The sequence below is a fragment of the Canis lupus genome, chromosome 26 (genome assembly GCF_003254725.2).
Source record: "Canis lupus dingo isolate Sandy chromosome 26, ASM325472v2, whole genome shotgun sequence".
NCBI lineage: Eukaryota > Metazoa > Chordata > Mammalia > Carnivora > Canidae > Canis > Canis lupus.
Genome location: NC_064268.1, coordinates 21,735,411 through 21,756,049, shown reverse-complemented (window position 1 = coordinate 21,756,049; position 20,639 = coordinate 21,735,411). Strand labels below are relative to the sequence as shown.

Below are 20,639 nucleotides of genomic sequence, written 5' to 3'. Positions count from 1 at the left end.
AGATCTGTAATTTATTTTGAATTAATTTTTGTGTAAAGTGTGAAGTTTAGTCTGGGCTCATTTACAGAGCTCCTTTCTTTCTTTCTTTCTTTCTTTCTTTCTTTCTTTCTTTCTTTCTTTCTTTCTTTCTTTTTTTTTTTTTTTTTTTTTTTTTTATGTGGATACCCACTTGTTCCCAAGCCATTTATGGAAGACTCCTTCCTCTATTAAATTGTCTCAGCAGTCTCAGCACCTTTGGCAAAAGTTAATTGACCATATTTAGATGGGCCTATTTTGGGACTCTATTCTGTTCCATTGATCTACATGTCTATCCTTTTACTAATACCACACTTTCTTTTTTCTGTAGCCTTATAGTGAGTCTTAAGATCTGACAGTGTCATTCCTTCAACTAATTATACTTCTTCAAAATTGTTTTACCTGCTTTAGTTCATTTGCCTTTTCATATATATTTTAGAATCAGCTTCTCATATAGCTACAAAAATGTCTTAAGATTTTGATTAGTAGGGCAGCCTGAGTGGCTCAGCGGTTTAGCGCCGCCTTCAGCCCTTGGCATGATCCTGGAGACCGGGATCGAGTCCCAGCGTCGGGCTCCCTGCGTGGAGCCTGCTTCTCCCTCTGCCTGTGTCTCTGCCTCTCTCTCTCTCTCTCTCAGTCTGTGTCTCTCATGAATAAATAAATAAATAAAATCTTTAAAAAAAAAAAGATTTTGATTAGTATTTCAACTTATAGATCAATTTGGGAAAATTTGCTGTCTTTATTATACTGAGTCTTAAAACCCATGAACATGGTATGTCTCTCCATTTATTTAGATCTTTGATTTCTTTCATCAGCATTTTGTAGTTTTCAGCATACAAATCTTATATGTTTATTTGTTAGATTTATACCTGAGTATTTCATTTGGGGAGCTATTATATATGAGATAATTTTTAAAGTTTTAGTTTGGAATTGTTTGTTGCTAATATGTAGAAATACTGACTTTTTGTGCATTGGTTTTATATCTTGCAACCTTGTGAAACTCCATGGCTCTAGTAGTCGTTTTTTTGTATTCCTTGGCATTTTCTTCATAGACAATAATGTCTTCTGCATATAGATACTTTATTTTCTTCCTTTCCAATCCATTTTACTTCCTTCTACATAGATAGTCATGTCTTCTGTATATAGATACTTTATTTTCTTCCTTCCAATCCATTTTATTTCCTTCTCTTGCCTTTTTGCATTGATTAGGGCTTCCAGTACTGTGTTGAATATGAATGATGTGAACTGACATACTTACCCTGTTCCTGGGGTAAGTATAATATTAGCTGCAGTCTTGTTGTAGCTGCTTTTTATCAGGTTGATGACATTCTCTTTTATATTACTCATTTGCAAATTTTTATCAAAGTTGGTGTTAGATATTGTCAGATGCTTCTCTGCATCAATTGACACAAATGTGTATCTTTTTCTTTAGTCTGTTTTTTAAAAAATATTTATTTGACAAAGAGAGGCAGAGCACAAATGGGGGAATGGCAGGCAGAGGGAGAGAAAGAAGCAGTCTCCTTGCTGAGCAGGGAGCCTGATGTGGGGCTTGATCCCAGAACCTTGGGATCATGACCTGAGCTGAAGGAAGGTGCCTAACTGGCTGAGCCACCCAGGTGCCCAATTTTTCTTTAGTCTGTTAACATGGTGGATTATATTGACTGATTTTTCAAATATTGAACAAGTCCTACATTCCTGGAGTAGCCCTACTCCCTTTTGACTATGGTGTGTAATTCTTTTTACATGTTTCTGAATTCTATTGATGATACTTTATTGATTATTTTTGTCTGTTTTCTATTTGATCTATGGAATATTGGTTTGCAGAATTTATTTCTTCATGTTGTCTTTGTTTGCTTTTGGTATCCAGGTAGCACAGGCTGCATGAAAATGAGTTGGGAAGTGTTCTTTCCTCTAGTTCCTGGAAGTGATTGCATAGAATTAGTATTTTTTTTTTTTTATTTATGATAGTCACACACACACACACACACAGAGAGAGAGAGAGAGAGAGAGAGGCAGAGACACAGGCAGAGGGAGAAGCAGGCTCCATGCACCGGGAGCCCGATGTGGGACTCGATCCCGGGTCTCCAGGATCGCGCCCTGGGCCAAAGGCAGGCGCCAAACCTCTGCGCCACCCAGGGATCCCCTAGAATTAGTATTATTTCTTCTTTAAATGTTTGATAGAAAAAAAATAAAAATAAATGTTTGATAGAATTTGCCATTGAAACCATCTGGACTTGGAGATGTCATTTTGGATGATTTTCAACAATGAATATAATTCTTTAATAGTTATAAGACTATTCAGGTTATCTATTTCCTTTTGGATGAGCTTTAGTAGTTTGCAGTTTCTGAGTAATTGATCCATTTCATCTAAGTTACTGAATCCATATGTGTAGAGTTGTTTGTAGTATTCCCTTATTATCCTTTTAATTTCTGTTGAATCACTAGTTAGGTTTCCTCTTTCATTTCTGATATCAATAATTTTTGCCTTCTCTTTTTTTATTCTTGCTTTGTCTGGGCAGCGACTTCTCAATTTTATGGATTTCTTTTAAAGACAACCAACTTTTTGTTTTGATTTTTTTTAAAGATTTGTTTTACTCTTTTCTATTTCATTAATTTCTGCTCTATTATTTTTTCCTCTGTTCATTTTGGTTTGTTTTGCTCCATTTTTTCTAGTTTCTTAAAGTACAAGTTTAGATTATGAATATCAACTCTTTTTTTTTCTAATGTAAACACTTAATGCTATAAAGTTATTGCTAAGACTTTAACTACATCCCACAAATTTTATGTTGTATTTTCAGTTGTGTTCAGTTCAAAGTATTTTTCTAATTTCCCTAAAGGCTTCTTCTTTGACAGTTATTTAGAAGTCTTGTTTAGTTTACAAGTTGATGGAGATTTTCCTGTTACCTTTCTTTTCTCACTTTCAAAACTAATTCCATGGTGGCCAGAAGACATATTTCATATGCTTTCAATTATTTTAAATTTGTTAAGGTTTGTTTTATGACCCAAGGTGTGTCCTATCTTGGAGAATGTTCTATATGGATTTGGGAAGAATATGTATTCTGCTTTTGCTGGGTCTAGTGTTCTCTCCATGTCAGTTATACTTGGCTGGTTGATGATGTTGTTCAGTTTTTCTACATCTTTTTTGATTTTCTGTTTACCAGTTCTGTCAACTATTGAGAAAGGTGTGTGGAAATCTCTGCCAACTTATTATTTCTTCTTTCAGTTCTGTCAGTTTTTGCATCATGTATTTTGAAGCTCTGTTGGCAAGTGAATACACACTTAGAATCATTTTATGTTCTTGGTGAGTTGGATCTTTTATTATTGTGTAATGTGTTCCTGGTAATTTTCTTTGCTCTGGAGTCTACTTTGATCTTAATGTAACCACTCCAGCTTTGTTTTGAATAGTGTTTGTATGGTGTATCTGTTTGTATCCTTTTACTTTTAACTTAAGATTTTATTTATTTATTTATTTGAGATAGAAAGGATGATGGTTGGGGGTGGAGAGAAGGGGCAGAAGAAGAAGAAAAAGCAGACTCCCCACTGGGTGGGGAGCCTGATGCAGGGTTCCATCCCAGGACCCTGAGATCATAGGTCATGTTTTTTTTTTTTTTTTTAATTCCATTCTGTCAATCTCTATATTTAGACCATTTACATTTAATATAATTATAGATACATGTCAATTTATGTATTCCATATTAATATTTGTTTTATTTCTCTGATTTACATTGCTCTGTTTCCCCTTTCTTCTTTTGGGTTACGTGAACTTTTTTTAAACTCCATTTTAATGTATCTCTTTTATCTTTGACTCTAACTCTTTTTATAGCCCTTTAATGGTTGCTCCAAGGATTATAATATACATATTTTTAACAGTCTGCAATCTACTTATTATTGGTATTTTATTATTCCAAGTGAAATATAGAAATCTTACCACCATGGGGTAACATTTCCTTCCACTCTTATCTTGTATTTGTCATGTATACTGTATACATATATTAAAATTCCATCAAACAGTATTGGGAGAATAGTTATATTTACTCAGACATTTAATATTTATTACTTTCTCTTCTTCCCTGATGTTCCTAATTCCCTTCTGGTGTCATTTCTCTTCTGTCTAAAGAAGTTTCTTTAGAAATTATTTTAGAGTAGGTCAGCTGTTAGTGAATTCTCTTAGTATTTGTATTAGTTATATATTATTGAGTAACAAATTACCCAAAATTTAGTGGCTTAAAACAATAAAATTTTATTATCCCACTATTTCTGTGTATCAGGAATCCTGGAATGGCTTAATTTTGTCCTCTGCTTCAGAGTCTTTCTTGAGGCTGCAATCAAAGTGTTAGTTATGGTTGAGGTCTTGTCTAAATGCTTGACTGGAAAAGAAACCACTTCTAAGCTTATATGATTATTGGCAGGATTTGTTTCTTTTTAGCCTGCTGGACTGAGAGTCTCAGTTTCTTGCTGGCTATTGACCAGAGACTGCCCTGCATTACTTGCCACGTAGGCTTCTCTAACATGGCTACTTATCTCATCAAGGTGTACAAGCCAAGAAGACAATAGAAGTTACAGTAATCCAGAAGTTACAGTCTTAAATACATAATCACAAAAGTAACATCCATTACTGTGCCATATCGTGTTGATTAGAGGCATTCCATAGGTCCTGCCCACCATCAGGGAGGGAATAGTTTGCATAGGCATGAACAAGGGAATATGTCTATAATCTCTGAGAGTATTTGTAATCTCAGGCTTCTAGTTTTCTTTCATCTGAGAACGATATTTTCACTGGACATGGAATTCTAGGTTGATCATTCTTTATTTTCAACACATAAATATGTTTCCATTTCTTCCTGGTATCCATAGTCTCTGGTGAGAAATATCCAGTTATTTGAATGATTATTGCCCTGTACATAATGCATCTTTTATCTCTGGAAGCTTTCAAGATTTTTTTCTTTGTCTTTAGTTTTCTGATATTTGAATATAATGCATCTGGTCATGGATTTCCTTGGGTTTATTCTGTTTGTGGTTCACTCAGCTTCTTGATCTGTAGATTTATGTCTAACACAAAATTTGGGAAATTTTCATTCATTATTCCCTCAATTTTTTTCTGTTCTACACTCTTTCTCCTCTCATTATTGGGCTCTGAATACATGAATGTTAAGTCTTTTGGCATGGAACCACAGGTTGCTCAGGTTTGTTCATTTATAAAACAAAACAAAACCAAAGAAAACCCCTTTTTTCTGTTAATCGGATTGGATAATCTCTATTGGTCTTCTATCTTTATTTTTTAATATTTTATTTATTTAGTCATAAGAGACAGAGAGAGGCAGAGACATAGGCAGAGGGAGAAGCAGGCTCCCCAAGGGGAGCCTGATGCAGAACTTGATCCCAGGACCCCAGAATCACAACCTGAGCCAAAGGCAGTTGCTCAACCATTGAGCCTCCTAGGTGCCCCTGCTCTTCTGTCTTTAGGTACATTTATTTTCTTCTGTCATGTCCATTCTGTTATTGAACTCATACTGTGAGTTTTTACTTCAGTTATTTGTTTTTAGTACCAAATTTTTCATTTGCTGCTTCTTATTATCTTATGTTTTTTGCTGGGATCTTCTTTCTTGCCATCTTTTCAAGAGTTTTTGCCCTTACTTGTAGCATTTTTAAATAGCTGCTTTAAGGTCTTTGTCACAGGGATCCCTGGGTGGTGCAGCGGTTTGGCGCCTGCCTTTGGCCCAGGGCGCGATCCTGGAGACCCGGGATCGAATCCCACATCGGGCTCCCGGTGCATGGAGCCTGCTTCTCCCTCTGCCTGTGTCTCTGCGCCTCTCTCTCTCTCTCTGTGACTATCATGAATAAATAAATAAAATCTAAAAAAAAAAAAAAAAAAAAAAAAAAAAAAGGTCTTTGTCACACAATTCCTGTTAATACTTGTATCATCTTAGCATAATTCCAAAAGACATCTGGTGATTGCCTTTTCCCATGTAAGTTGAGATTTTCCTAGTTTTTTTTTTTTTTTTTTTTTTTTTTTGGATGCTGGGCAATTTGGGATTATATCTTGGACATTTTGAATTCTTTTATTGAATTAAGTTAAACTCTGAGTCTTGTTTGACTCCTGTGGAAGATGTTGATGTTTTTGCCAAGGTGGGCAGTTGACCTGTTTAGGGTTCAGGTCAGAAGCTCTGACCAGCTTTCAGTGTAAGTTCCATTTTCAAAGTTTCTTGCCATGCTACTCAAATCTATCCCATAGGTGCACTATTCAGTAGTGCTCAGGAACTGGGCAGCAGTCCATCTTGTATTTAGGTTCTCATAATCTTTAGGGTCAGCTCTACAAGTGTGCAGCTTAGGGGTGAATCCAGGAATTCATAAGCAACTTTATGTGCTTCCTTTTCTGAATACCTCCCTCCACTCTCACCAGTATCTTTCAATTCCCCAGGGCTCTTTTTTTTTTGATCCTCTCACCAAAAATCTGGGGATTTATTTACACTATCACCCCACTCCCTTGCTGCACCTCTCCTGTAGTGACTCTTCACATCATAGAACAAAGGACAGGGGGAGAAAGGAAGAGAAAAAGCAAAGGGGGTTACCTTGCCCTTATGGGGACACATCTATGGTTAGGCCCAAAGTTTCCTTTCTCTCAGAGTTTAAACTCCTTCCAGCCCTTGCTGTTGCTGCCACTGCCACTACCAACTCAGGATTGTTTGTGGCCTAGAACATGAGAGCAGAGATGGGAGGATAAGAAAAATGGAGCTTTTCTCTCTTCTGAGTAAGAAATATAGGGCTCCTCCTGGAGCTTTGTCTATTTGCCCTGATACCCACTTCTCCATTTTAGGCTGCATGGAGACCTGTCTGAGGGATTCCAGAGGGAGAAAGAACATGAAGCTCTTAACTGATTTGGTGGCACTTCAAATTCTAGTCTTCTTCCCCAGTTTGCCTGATATTATTTACTTTTCGCCTTCCTCACATAGCTGCTCCATGCAGCCCATCCCTATCCAGGGTTTAGAGTTATATCCAGCAGGAAGGATAGGGAGGAATGTGCTTACTCCATTTTACCTGGAACCAGAACCTGGGAAAGCAGAATATTTATAAAAGAAATACTTAGTAATATTTGTTGAATGAGCAAATGAATGAGACGTCAAACAATTGGTCTTGACCTCTCCCCTGAGCCCCAGATCTGGATTTCTATAGTCTCTAGGCCTTCTGGAAGGAAGTATCTAAATAACTGAATCAACATCTGCATACTTGGCCTTGCCAACTAAGCTTCTTGTCTGCATGCTCACCATGTCCAAATTGAACCCATTCTTCTTCCACCTAAGACCAACTTCTACTTTCAGTTTCTTGCTTTGCCACCAGTTTCCCATCTGGCATATTTTAACTGCTACTTGTCCCTTCAATGAGTTTCCCAGGCAAATAAACTCTCTTTCTGGTAATATTTCTTCTGTCAGTTCCCACTTTTCCACTCTTACACTTGCCAGCCTGGTTCATATATCTAGACTAATGAGATAGCCGTCTCAACCCCAGGACAAGCCAGGACCATGTTGGTGGACAACAGAGGACAAGAAGTGGGGAAGAATCAGGAAAGTGGGGTTATACTCAGCTAGTCTGTTTGTAGGGGAGACGGGACAGAGGCTTGGAGCAGAGGAGGAAGCCACTATCACATTTCAGAGGCCAGGGGTTTTTGGAAGACTTGCCTCACCTGTCATGTTGATACCCAGGGACATGCATGTATTAGCACAACAGTAAATACCAAGAATTGGGCTTCTGGTAGGTGGTGTGAGGGGCTGATTGGGTTTCAGTGAACTTGATTCTGGGCCTTCAAGGCTGCTTCTGAGCAGGTGCTGGTAATAGCCACCCAGCTATCCCACATTCTCCTCTCTATTCCAGTTGACTATCTGCCAAAAAGCAACCCTGAGCCTGTCACCCCATGTTCAGAGGCCTGGACTGACAATTATCAGCTGCCTTCCAAGTTCCAAGTCCTCTACCATTACTCCTCCTCCTCCTCTCCCACTCATATCCTCTACTCCAGCTCAGCTGGGCTAGTCCTTTCATCCCAAATAGCCCCCACACTCTCTTATCTCCATACCTTTGCTCATCCCATTCCCTCTGCCTGGAAGCACTCCCCCCAAGTCTCTATCAAACGTGTATTCTTCAAGATACCTCTCAGATGCAGCAAATTCTGGGAAAGCCTATATACTCTCCCCATCTTGGTGACAGGCTAGTACCCTCCTTGAACTCCTTAAACCACCTTAGCCAGTAGTCACTAGTCATAGTAGCTTGTGCCTTGAAGGCAGGTGTAGTGTGACCCTCCTCTGTTTAGCCTCTGCAATCCTTACATGGGTCCTGCTCAGTAATCATTGTTGAGTTAGAGTGAATGGAATCACACTAGGTGATGTGCCATCTCTAGAAGGTCTCTCAGAGAAATGGAGGTGGGAGTGGTGATCGTGATACGAAGGCATTCTTGGGATACCTGCTGTAGAGATGAGGCTTGTTTTGTAAATGGAAGATTCCTTTGTCTGTGACATTGCCTGTTTGTTTTTCACTTCAGTGTTAATACTCTGAAGGGTCAGAAAATAGGAAACAACCCCATTAAGCATGAGATTCTGAGGGCTCTGTCTGCAGTTGACAGCAAGAGTGGAACTGCAAGATAATGGAGGCTGATACCGGTTCCAGCCAATTCTTCTCCCCTTTGCAAAGAGCTGAATGACAAGCAGATTTCTCAGCTCCAAGCAGGCAGTCACATTCAGATGATGAATGTGTCCCTGGACAGAGGGGCTTGTTGAGTGATATTTACCAGGGTCTCTGTGAAGGGCCCTCAGCCCCCATGGGAGCATTTCAAGCCTTCAGCTGCTTGCCTGTTCTGCTCGCCTGTTCAGCTGCTGCCCGTGGGGCAGAGAAAGAGGAATTAAACCTCATTCCCTGCTCCCCAGCAGGATGGAAGTCATGGTGATTTGTTTAGGTGCTCTGATGTTTCCTGGTTTCCTTTGCTTCCTATATTCACCCCTTCCCCCACCTGGTCAAACCCCAGCTGGGAGAGACTTGGATGTGACAGGCTTAGAGCCTTAGAGGGGAGAGGGCAGGTGGGGAAGTCAGTGCCAAAGACCTGGGTTCAGGCCTGGTGCCCTTTGGCCAAGTTCCTTGACTTCTCTAAACCTCAGTCTCCTTAGAAATAAGGTGGAAACAGTAAGAACTACCTCATAGACAATAAAATCAAAATATTTTGCATATTATAAAATGCTCTCCAGGTTAAGTCATTCATTCATTCACCAATTTCTTGTGGCATACTTACTGCATGCCAGGGACTGTGCTGGCTTTGAAGTGCCATTCAGATCGTCTGGGCTGGGAAGAAAAGCAAACTAATGGCTTTACCAGCTGTTAGCATGGTTCTGGGGTAAAGGTGAATAGCTGGCCCAGAAATCATACCTCTGGGCTCTCTTTGAAGACTGCTTCACTTTGACACCTTTAGGGCTTCAGCTCTTGGGAACATTTCCCAGTGACTGGGCCTTTGCATGACCTTCTGTAAAGAATATGGCTGAGTCAGGGCTCTGGTGCCTAATTAGCAGGTGTGTTAGTCTAGGTTCTCCAGAGAAATAGAACCAGTGGGGCACCTGCGTGCATTCACGCACACGCACACACAAACACACACAGGTCTATTATGGGGAATTGGCTCAGATGGTTATGAAGGCTGAGAAGCCCCAAGATCTGCAGTTGGCATGCTAGGGACCCAGAAGAGCCAATGGTGTAAGTTCCAGGCTGAGTCCAAGTCTGAAGGCAGGAGGAGACTAATGTCCCAGCTTGAAGATAGGTAGAAATGAAATTCTCTCTCATTCAGCCTCTTCCTTCTGTTCAGGCCCTCAGTGGATTGGATGGGGCCCACTCACATTGAGGAGGGCAATTTGCTTTCCTCAGTCTACAGATACAGATAAATTTCAACCTCACACAGCAACACCCTCCAGATATACCAGAATAATGTTTGTACAAATGGCTGGCCACCCAGGAGACCCATCAGGTTGGCCCATTGCATCAGGTTTGACATTCATACAAGTTTTTCAGGCAGCTTCTCACACTGTGTCATTTGGCTCCATAACAACCTAGAAGGGGCTTCTTATCCTTCCTGTTGTGACATTCTGATGTCACAGGTCCACCAGCCTATTTGAAACAGGTCATGTTCATGTTAAACCCACATCTTGATGTGCCAAGTCTGTTCACTCTGAGTGACAGGAAGGCTGTCCCTCTCCAGCATTAAGAGGTTTGCGTGTAGAGTCTGTCCTCTTCCTCCAGGGCCCTGGGCGCCCTCCACTCTCCCACATTGGTCCTTAGCAGGAAACTTTAAACAACATGGTTGATGGGGGCTGAGGACTCTCTGTGGATTGGGTGTCACTCAGCATTTCCATGAAATCCAGTGTAACCATCAAGCTGAAGGAAGGCGGTGCCCAGTGTGAAGTCCCGCTTGTGCCAGCCTCAGGGCAGGGTGAGGTGTGGTGATGACTGGGAGGAGGGTGGGCGGCGCCCTCTCAGACCCTTCACCACCACATGGGTCACATTGGGCCACCAGTACTTGGCTTTTACCAGTAACAAGCCTTTTGTCATTTTAATCATGCTGATGAATCAAGGCACTTCTGAGTATTTCTGTTTATTTAAAACCCATTGTAGATGTTCTATTACAGTCTGTCAGAGGGGAAATATGAATTTATTAATTTGAAAATTGTAACATCCTCATGGTGAGCTTGGAAAATAGGCTTCAATCAGCAACACTTCTCAAGCCCATGTTTGAAACAGTGCCCTCTCTGCCTGGCATTGTAGCCACTTGTATGCGCATCTGTCTCCTTGTGTGGAAATTGCCTTTTTAGGCCATGTGTTCCCTAGGCCCGACATGGTGCCTGGGCCATGTTAGGTGCTTAGTTACTGTTTCTGAAATGGTGAAATGGACTAGACTGGAACCTGTGCTGAGAAGATTGCATACTGCCACACTCACCCAAGCTCTGCTCTGGGAGAGGCACCCAGTCACCCCATCAGAGACAGCAAATCATGCTGCTTGCTCAGCACACAGCTGTTGAGCATCTAACATGTGTCATTATGTTAGATAACGTAGTTATGTTAGATGCCGGGTGCAACAGCAGTTCAGGCACAGCACCAATTCCAGGGAGTTCACAGACACGTAGGGGCAACAACCAGAAACAACCAGCCAGAGTGCAGTTTAAGAAGCACAAGACAGAGGAGGGAAGAGGGCCACAGGGCCACCAAGGAGGGCTCCAGGTTAGGGGGTGACACCAGCCTCGGGGAGGCACTCAGTACCAGGGGTTTGCTGGGTGGGGGATGGCTCAGGCCCTCAGGGCACACTTCCAGAGCCGAGCACTTCCTTTCTAGATTGGCTTACTCTGCAGTTGTCCTTACAGGGCCTGTGCTAGCAGTGAGACCGAGAGTGAAGCTGGAGACATCATGGACCAGCAGTTCGAAGAGATGAACAACAAGCTTAACTCTGTCACTGACCCCACTGGCTTTCTGCGGATGGTTCGCCGCAACAATCTTTTCAACAGGTGCGTGCCGACTCAGCCTCCCAGGCCTGGTTGCAGGATAACATGCTTCCCAAACAGCAGACAGATGCCAGACAGAGAAGTGCCACCTACTTCTGTCAGTAACCTGTGGGCCAAACACCTGAGATTGAGGGAGGCCAGGGAGAGCAGGGATGCCAGCCTTCTTGGAGGGAGGACTTATCCAGACCCAAGCCCACCAATCTACCCTGAGGCCCAGTCTCCCTATTACTTCACCAAATAAGCCTTCATGGCTTTAAGATGAGTCACAGTTGAATTGCCAACCAGCACACCCCTGTATCTTTTTATCAAGGTTGATAGCTGCACTATATCCAGATAAATGGGAGCAGGCAGGGCAGCCTGGGTGGCTCAGCGGTTTAGTGCCGCCTTCAGCCCAGGGCATGATCCTGGAGACCCAGGATCAAGTCCCACGTCAGGCTCCCTGCATGGAGCCTGCTTCTCCCTCTGCCTGTGTCTCTACCTCTCTCTCTCTCTGTCCCTCATGGATAAATAAATAAAATCTTAAAAAAAAAAAAAATGGGAGCAGGCAGTTGAGGTTGAGGAGTACCTGTCCTGCTTTCCTTTGGTTGCCTGGCCACACCTGGGAGTCACATTTTGATAGAACTTTCCAGAAAGACATCTCAGATTCTCAGGTCCTTGACTTGAAAGGTCAGCAGGTCGAGCCTGCAACACAGAAGGGAAGTGACTGTGCACTGGGTGGAGGCAGCCCCTGCCTGGCAAGCCCTGCTGTGTGGGGCATGGTATGCCCTGTCTGCTCCTCCTGCAGGCCCTGGTTTCCTCTCGTTATTGTGCTGTCGGGGTGACAAATGTGTGTTTACTTTCCCAGGGGCAAGCTGAATGGGATGGGAGCCAAGGGCCAGGGGTGTGGGAATTGGCAGCTTCTTTGAAGGAGACTAAAACTTCAGGCTGGTTCATCTCCAGGTCCTCCTTCGTCCCTACCACTTCACACACGTTCTGCACAGCTTTTAGTTTTGTGTGGGGCCATGAGCAGGGGGAGGAGGCACAGGACCAGGCCTGGGATCATGTCCTCTTCGCGCAACATCTCGGCCTGTGAAGCAGGTGACTCTTGACTGCCAGGTGATACCATCATGGTTGGGAACTACAGTGCATAGGACTCAGGTTCTGATTTTGCTGCTTGCCAGCTGTGAGAACACGTCAGCCTATTCCTCACTGCTAAGATGAGGACCAGCTTCCTACCTTGCAGTTTTCCCTTAACATGAGTATTAAAGGGGCTTATGTATAAATAACGCACTGACAGGCTTCCTAATGCATAGAAGGCACTGCACACATGGTGGCTTTCTATTATTTTGAGTAAATCGGGAAGCACAGTGCTAAGCTTGAATTCTTCAGATAACATGGATGGATAACTTGAGAAAGTGTGAAATTTGTATGCAGCAGGTGTTTGCCACCTAGGGAGTGGCCTCACCTGCTCTTCTTCCGATCTCACCTCATGTCTTTCATATGAGAGAATGTCAAAGACAGGCCATGAGGCCTCCAGGGCCCACCTAATCATAGGCCTGCCAGCAGTCAGGAACCCCTCCTCCAGGGCTCTGGGCATACAGTAAGGAAGGGTCAAACCAGGTATGTTCATCATCACCAGGTGGGAGGTGGTATGAATTTTGGATCATGAAGCTGCTCATTTTGGGAAAATGGCTTTTGTCCTTTAGATCTGTTTTGACATAGGTCCTGTGAGCACAATACTATGGATTAATTTGTTGGTTCATTTAAACAATGCAATCTCAGCAGAGGACTGGGCCAGCCTCAAGGCTGGGTGGGGAGCCTGAGCCTTGCTGCCCACTGCTCTGCGCTTAGCTCCTTCAGCAGCATCCACAGACACTTCCAATCCTCACCTTCTAGAGGCTTCTGAGGGCAGACTGTATGAGGAAAACAGCCCGCGTTTCTTCAGCTTCAGCATAGCAAGCCCATAAGGCCTAGGACAGTGTGTCATGCTGAGTGCTCTCTGCTGCTTTCCTAATGAACCCAGAAAGGAGGTTCTGGCTTCCATCCAAGGGGAGCAGAGTTACAGGAGGGACCACAGAGGCAAAGGGTCCTTGTCAGCTAGAACACTGCAGGCTCTTGCAAACTTCCAGTCTAGCCTTGCATTTTAGGGCTGAGGGGCCCACGCAGGTCAAGGGCCGGAGACCTGCATAGGAGCAGGTGCCAAAGCTGATTTCAGGTCATGCCTCCCAGCTGCCCTCCCAGCCTGTGCCTTCCCACATCCCCTGTACCTTGAGGGCTGCCAAGTGTACTGCCCTGCCGTATCCTAGGATCCCAGGCCCCATCTCTGCCCCTTCCACACCCAGCGATCTCATCGAGGAGGTGAGCTGGTTTGCCACTGAACAGCAATGGCTAAGAAGTGACTTTTCTTCAGGCTCCTGATACTAAGGGCTTGCAGAGCACTTGTCCTCTGGAGCTGGCGAAGGTGAAGTGGAGGCAGCCATGTGTGTCAGGTCTGATGCACTGGAGCAGCACCAGATCCCCTCCCCGGGGCTTTCCAGCAGGGTGATTCATGGATTCTTTGGCCTTTTTGTTCTGGGTTGGTTTGCTGGACTGCTTTGGCAATGCGGCTGCCACAGCTTGTGCACGTCAAGTGAGACTTGGCATTGGAGTCTTCTCTCCTGCCACTCCAGGACTTGCTCTTTATTCTGTTTTTGATTCCACAACCACTATTTTTCCTTTTGCCTATACATGTTGGTGGAAAACATATTTACATGAGCACAGGACAGGTGCCACTAATGAGATAAAACAAGGACTCTGCTCTTGTTGAGCAGGTGCAGGCCCGCATGACAGAGCAGCAGCCCTCAGAGAGGCCTCTGCCCTGCATCCTGCAGAATGCTTCAAAGTTGTTCTGGGGGCTGGAAGGCCAGTGTCCATGGTGTTGTGTGCATGTGTGTGTGTGTGTGTGTGCATGCACACAGCTGAACCTGGGGGCAGTCAGATCATAATTGCTACAAGAAAGAGGAGGAACGGGATCCCCGGGTGGCGCAGTGGTTTAGCGCCTGCCTTTGGCCCAGGGCGCGATCCTGGAGACCCAGGATCGAATCCCGCGTCGGGCTCCCAGTGCATGGAGCCTGTTTCTCCCTCTGTCTGTGTCTCTGCCTCTCTCTCTCTCTCTCTGTGACTATCATAAATAAAAAAAAAAAAAAAAAGAAAGAGGAGGAAGAACAGGACAGCTTTTGACTGCATCCTGGATTCAGGGTTCCAGGGTGGCGCTATGGCATTGACGGTGTGCCCATCCAGGATCGGTTAGGACCAGTATCCCAGAGAAATGTTGATTTCTGTTGCTACCACTGGCACAATACACATGTTAGGGCTATGTGTGTGACAAGGTGTGCAGAGGGCCTTCCCTGTTGTCCAGAGTGGGTGGCCAGAGCCTAAACAGAAGACAAAGAAGTATTGTGTCCACTTTCTAAAGAGAGGTGCCACAAAGGGCCATAGCCCTCCCTCAGGTCTCTGTAACCTCTAGCTAGCACCCCAGCCACACACCTGCCACCTCTAAAAGAAGACTGTTGGGGAAATCGGCAAGTGAGACACCTGGGCCTGGTGGGAGTCCTCCAAGAGAATTCCCCACAAAGGCTGAGGTCCTGCAAGAAGAGAGGAGAGGTGTTATCATCCCATCAAAACCAGCCTCCTATGACCGTGGGGCAGGTGGAGGGGAGCTTCAAGGAGGGCCCAGCGAGGGTGGGTGGGCCACAGTATGGTCTGTGCATCCATGTCTAGTGTGGTTCCAGCATAGGCCTTTCCAGATGGTTGCATCACAGGGGCTCAGCCATTTGCTGCTTCCCCACCGAAGAGGCTGCTTCCTGGGCAGATGTACCTCAGCAATGATAGTTCTGGGATGTGCAGGATGTGGTAGGGCTGGAAGGGTGCCCCCCCAGATCTGGTTGCCCTGTGTTGGGACAGGAGCAGGGCCCTCAGAGTACTTGGTCATGTGTCCCTCCAGGGAGTCACGTGATTCCTCTACCACCCACCCTCAACCCCAGAGACTCAGGCCTAGGCCGTGGGGAGGAGGAGTGTTCCAGAGCCCGCCCTGCCCTCCAAATCCATGACCAAAAGCTTGGCCTGTTGGGGAGGCAAGATGGGTTGAGGGGTACACTGCAGAAGAAACTGGAGACCCTTTCTGCCCCAGATTCCTAGAGGCACGGGGAAGAGCAGTGACTAGAGAGAAATAAAGCTGACTCCATAAGGTCAGCCCGGTCAGTCTGCCGGAAATCATGCAAACCTGTGTCCATGTCTGCATTTGTATCATACGTGTGTCTGCACGGACACGATTGTGGTTCTTTATAAATGTTCATATTGCACCTGCCTCCGGCACTTCCTGGAAGCAGGCTGCAGCAATGCCACAGACGTCTGCAGTAGACTGGGGGGCCCTACACAGATGGTGTGGCTATCCCCGTGTTCTATATGTCTAGGCATTTTTCTGTGGTGTGGCACATAGTGGGGGGTAGGTTTGGGCTCTGGGGCCAGGCGCACCTGGATTTGGGACCTCTCATTAGTGGGTGACCTTGAGCCTTTTGTTTTTTTCATTTGGAAAATGAGGATAATAATAGAAGTTGTTATGAGGATGCCATCAATGTGGTGATGGATAAACAGTGTAGTAAGCAATTTCCCCACCTGGGCTTGAAGTTTCGTTTCATTTCTTTTCTTTTCTCTTTTTTTCTTTTCTTTTCCTTTTCTTTATAAGATTTATTTATTTGAGAGACAGAGTGCAAGTGGTGGGAGGAGCAGAGGGAAAGGAGAAGAGAGAATCCTCAAGCAGAGTTCCCACTGTGTGTAGAGCCCAATGCAAGGCTTGATCCCAGGACCCTGAGATCATGACTTGAGCCAAAATCAAGAGTCAGGCGCTCAACCAACTCAGCCAGCCAGGTTCCCCTGGGTCTGAGACTTCTATGGCTCCGAAAGCTGTTTTTGTGTGTGGTGAGGTAGGGTAGGGTATCTCTACCCCAGAACCTGATTGGATAATTTGATGCTTCCTCACCTTACAGCCTCTCTCTGGCTACCAAATACCAGAGAGATTTGAATAAATGCAGAATAGTAACCCGACTAAATGTCTGTAATGGCCATGGCCCTGCCCTTGAGCCTCAAAGTTTCACACTCAGCTTCTGGCTGGTGTCCTACCAGCCTTGTCCTCTGTTCTTTGGTAGTGGCTCTCTGGCTCTGGGCCAGGACTATGTCCTCTCCTTTTGGCACCAACAAGAAAGGTGGAGTAGTCTCCCCAACCCTGACCCAGGCCAGCTCACCTGTTGCCCCCACAGAGTGGCAATTCTGGGCGGGGGCCTTCCTGCCCACTGCTGTTCCTTCCAGGTGGATCCAGTCACCAGGCCTTAGGCAGGAGCCCCTGTCTCAGCATCCAACTGATCAGTAGGCACAAGCCAACAAGCCTGTCCTCAGGGGCCCTTCCTGTCCCAATGCACTGCCTCAAGGCATCTGCCAGGTTGGCCACTTGTGTGCTACCTGCCCCCTCCAGTCTGTGCTTCTCCGTGGGCAGCACAAATCCAAATGAGGTGCAGTAGTGACATTAGGAAGGCTCTATCAAAAGTCACTTTAAGATCCTGTCTGTTGAGCAGTGACAAGTTTATTTGGAATGCACAAGGATTCCCGACAGGTTACCCCTAACTATCAAGCTTATCAATATATATTATAAGATACCATTTAATTTATAAATAATGTTTTCTTTACCACTTTTTTATTCACTTCTTGTTCCAGAACTTATTTAGGATGGTTTACCAAAACATACAGATGTCAAAGATCATAGAAACAAGAAATAAATGGATGAGAAAGTCAAGATAGAAGGAAAATAAAGGTAGAAGAGAGGGAGTAAAACTTATATACGGAACATGTGCCAATAAGCACCAGCCAGCAGAGAGGTCAGCCCAGACCCAGACTCACTGACTCACAGTCCACCTTTTAGCAGAGTCGTCAGGTGCTTCACACAGAAATGCTGCTCCACCTTTGCCTGAAGCCCACATCCAGTGCAGCGCCTAATGGACACTGAGGCTGAGGCCGAGCCTGCCCAGCGGCTCTTCCTGCATTCCCCATAACCGCCAGGCCACCTCCACCCCCAGTGATCTCTCTTTCCAAATGCAAGTCACTGCCAAGACCTGCCAGGTCAAACCCGTAACATTTATAGGCTCCATCCCTGTCTATTCCCACTGCCACGACCCTTCCTGGAGACTCACTGTCCCCCTGACATGGCCATTTAATGTGATCCTAGGAGCATGCTTGGCAAGGTCATCGACGTTCAGCAGGGTTAGTGGCTCCAGTCTCCCATCTTATCAGCACAGAGCAGGACTTGGCCCCTCACTGGCTGAGCCTGCATCACCCATGCTGCTGTCCTCACCACCCACCCAGCCTGCAGGCCACTGGTCTCCGCTGTCCTGCACTGGCTGGAGCATAATTCTGATCACCTTCTCACTTGGGGTCCCAGGGAACAAGTTGAAATGGCAGAGCTTGGTGTTTGAGTCTCCACGGCCTGGCTCTGCCACTCTTCCCACTTCCAATTGCATTCTCCTTTACCCTCTGTCCTATCCAGAAGGGGACCTAGACCTGCCCTTGCCTACCTCAGAGCCTCGGCTTGGGTGGGACATAGCCAGGGAGGGCTTTCCTCTGGGGTGCTATCTCCAGTGGCCCCATTCACAAATCCATGGTGTATTGCCCTAAGTAGGATACTTTTCTCCTCTGAAATTCCCTGGCACTCTGTCAAGAAGAGAGCCATTGCCTTTCACCTTGCATTTTATTCATTTATTTATTTATTTATTTATTTATTTATTTATTTATTTATTTTTATTTATTTATTTATTTATTTATTTATTTATTTATTTATTTATTTATTTTCACCTTGCATTTTAGTTAACATGTCCATGCCCGGCCATGTCCCAGGCTGTACCCTCCTCCAAGGCTGCACCACATCTGATTTCTCTCTGTATCCCCCAGGGTGCCTTGTTACATGCCTTGCGTTAAGTGGGTGCAGGTATTTACTTGTTCATTAGTGAAGGAAGGGAGGAAGGAAGGAAGGGAGGGAGGCAGGGAGGGAGGGAGGGAGGCAGGCCGGTCAGGACTGAGATAGACATTAACTAATAACAATGGCAGTGATGATGATGATGATGATCGTGGTGAATGTCTATTGATTACTTACCAAGAACCCAGCAGTGTGCTAAGTGCTTTACATGTATTATTTTAGCCAATCCCTAGAAAAGACATGAGGGGAACAGTTGTAACCCTCTCTTAAGGACAAGGGCCCTGAGGCTCAGAGAAATTAAATTAGTTGCTCAGGGTGACACAGCTAGTAAGTGACAGAGCCAGCATTAGGATCCAGATCTGCCAGTCTCCAAAGACAGTGCTCTGGCCTTCAGATCCCCCCCCCATCTAACACCCCTGCCAAATGATCATAGCCTTTGCTTAAACTCCTCCAGTAACAGGGAGCTCACTTCCTCCTGAGTTGGTGCTTTCTGTCTTTGGACAACACTAGGACAGCTCTGGAGGTTCTTTATGAGCCAGTAGGTGAGACCCTATAGGTTTGTTGGGTACAAGGGAGGCAGACATGTTTGACTCAAATTGTGTATAGGTGCAAGGCCCTCTGGAAAGGGTTTTCCTATGTTGCTGGACATGCGTTAGCTAGACAGGCCACCACACCCAGGATCATCTCTCCTTCTCTCCATCCCTGAGTACATGATAAGCCTGTCCCCCACTGACAGCCTGGCTTGGGCCATCTGTCCCAACTCCTGAGTGGTCAGGAAGTAAAGCCTATGCAAGGCTGGCCTGGGCATCAGCTTTTCCCAAGGCAGCAATCTGCAGGTTTGGCGGTGGAGCCTCATGTACATTACAGCAAAGAGCCAATGGCCACAGCAAAGTGCCCCTAGTGGGCAGAGGCTGTGACTCCTCTTGGTAGAAGTTTGTGCCACAGCCCCTCACCTGGGCCTGAACGTGCTGACGAACAGACCATTGTGGGAGAGCCCAAGAGCAAGAGGAGAGAGGCCACGTGCTGCCCTAGGCTGGTCCTCGAGCAAAAGGGAGCCAGCATTGCTGGAAAAGTAGGGGTCCCTGCCCGAGCCCACCCAGCCTCATGGCTCTTCTCCCGAGGAGGGAGCCAGAGCAGCAAGCCAGGCACTTGGTAATTAAGGAGGTGAGCGGGCAGCAAGCACCGACAGCTTATTGAATAAGTACTTAAAATGCATTTGACAGCTTTCCTCTCCCAGAGGAGACAACCCTTCGTGGGAGGATGTTCAGCAGAGAGTCACTGAATGGTATCAGAGTCCTTTTTAAATTGAATTGAGGCATCTCTGGCAACTTGAATATAATGGATTTGCCAATTAATTTTTTCACTGGTACCTTAAACCCTGGGTGCTTGCTCAGAGCTCAGGCCAGCCCAGATCCCTCAGAAGATTCAGTTCACAGCTCTGAGCCCTGGAGGGCATTTTGAAGCATGCAGGGCTGAGAGCAGGGAGGAAGGAACCAAAGGGCTGGGCTCACTGTCTGAGTGCCCTGTTGGGGGCTCACCCAAGAACAGAGTTCGGCTCTGAGGAGGAAGACCCTGCTGACCAAGGTGGAGAGGTTCTCAGGGCCCGGGAGGAGCAGAGGCAGGACTCCCTCAGAACTAGGACTGGCGGCCTGGCTTACCTCTGTGGCTGTGAGCACACACGGTAAGCTGCCCGGACTGGCCATTAGACAGTGAAAATGTCTGATAAAGACGTTCTGAGAGGGTGAGGAGCCTTATGCCTGAGCCGCATGGGAAATACGGATGGAAAAGGCAGCCACATTTAGAGGAAGCTTCCTGCTCAGGGAGCAGCCGCCTCCCTCCTCCCTGCCCCCAGCATGGCCTTGACCAGGAGGCAAAGTCCTGCTCACAGAGAGGCGGCGCTCTGTGCAGTGTCTGCCGTGCTGGGGGAGAGGGTACATTCCAGATGAGGGTTTTGGGGCCAGAGATCAAAACAGCTCTAGGCCTCAGGCTCCCAGAGAACACAGGCCCCCCAGGCTGCAGGCTTCCTGTTGCCTGACTGTACCCAGGAGCAGAGGTCTGCCCTGACCTCGTGGCCTTAGGCAAGGAGTTTAATCCGGGGTCTCCATGTGCCCCTCTGTAACTGCAGAGGGGCTGGG

General features: G+C 45.8%; 1 protein-coding gene across 1 annotated transcript in view; it reads left to right on the top strand.

The window, feature by feature from the left end:
- TTC28 (tetratricopeptide repeat domain 28) overlaps positions 1–20,639 on the top strand; it is a 628,115-nt gene that overhangs the window by 569,130 nt on the left and 38,346 nt on the right. Inside the window, 1 exon segment of the mRNA XM_025474404.3 lies at positions 11,391–11,531. Coding sequence (XP_025330189.3) covers positions 11,391–11,531 — 141 coding nt within the window.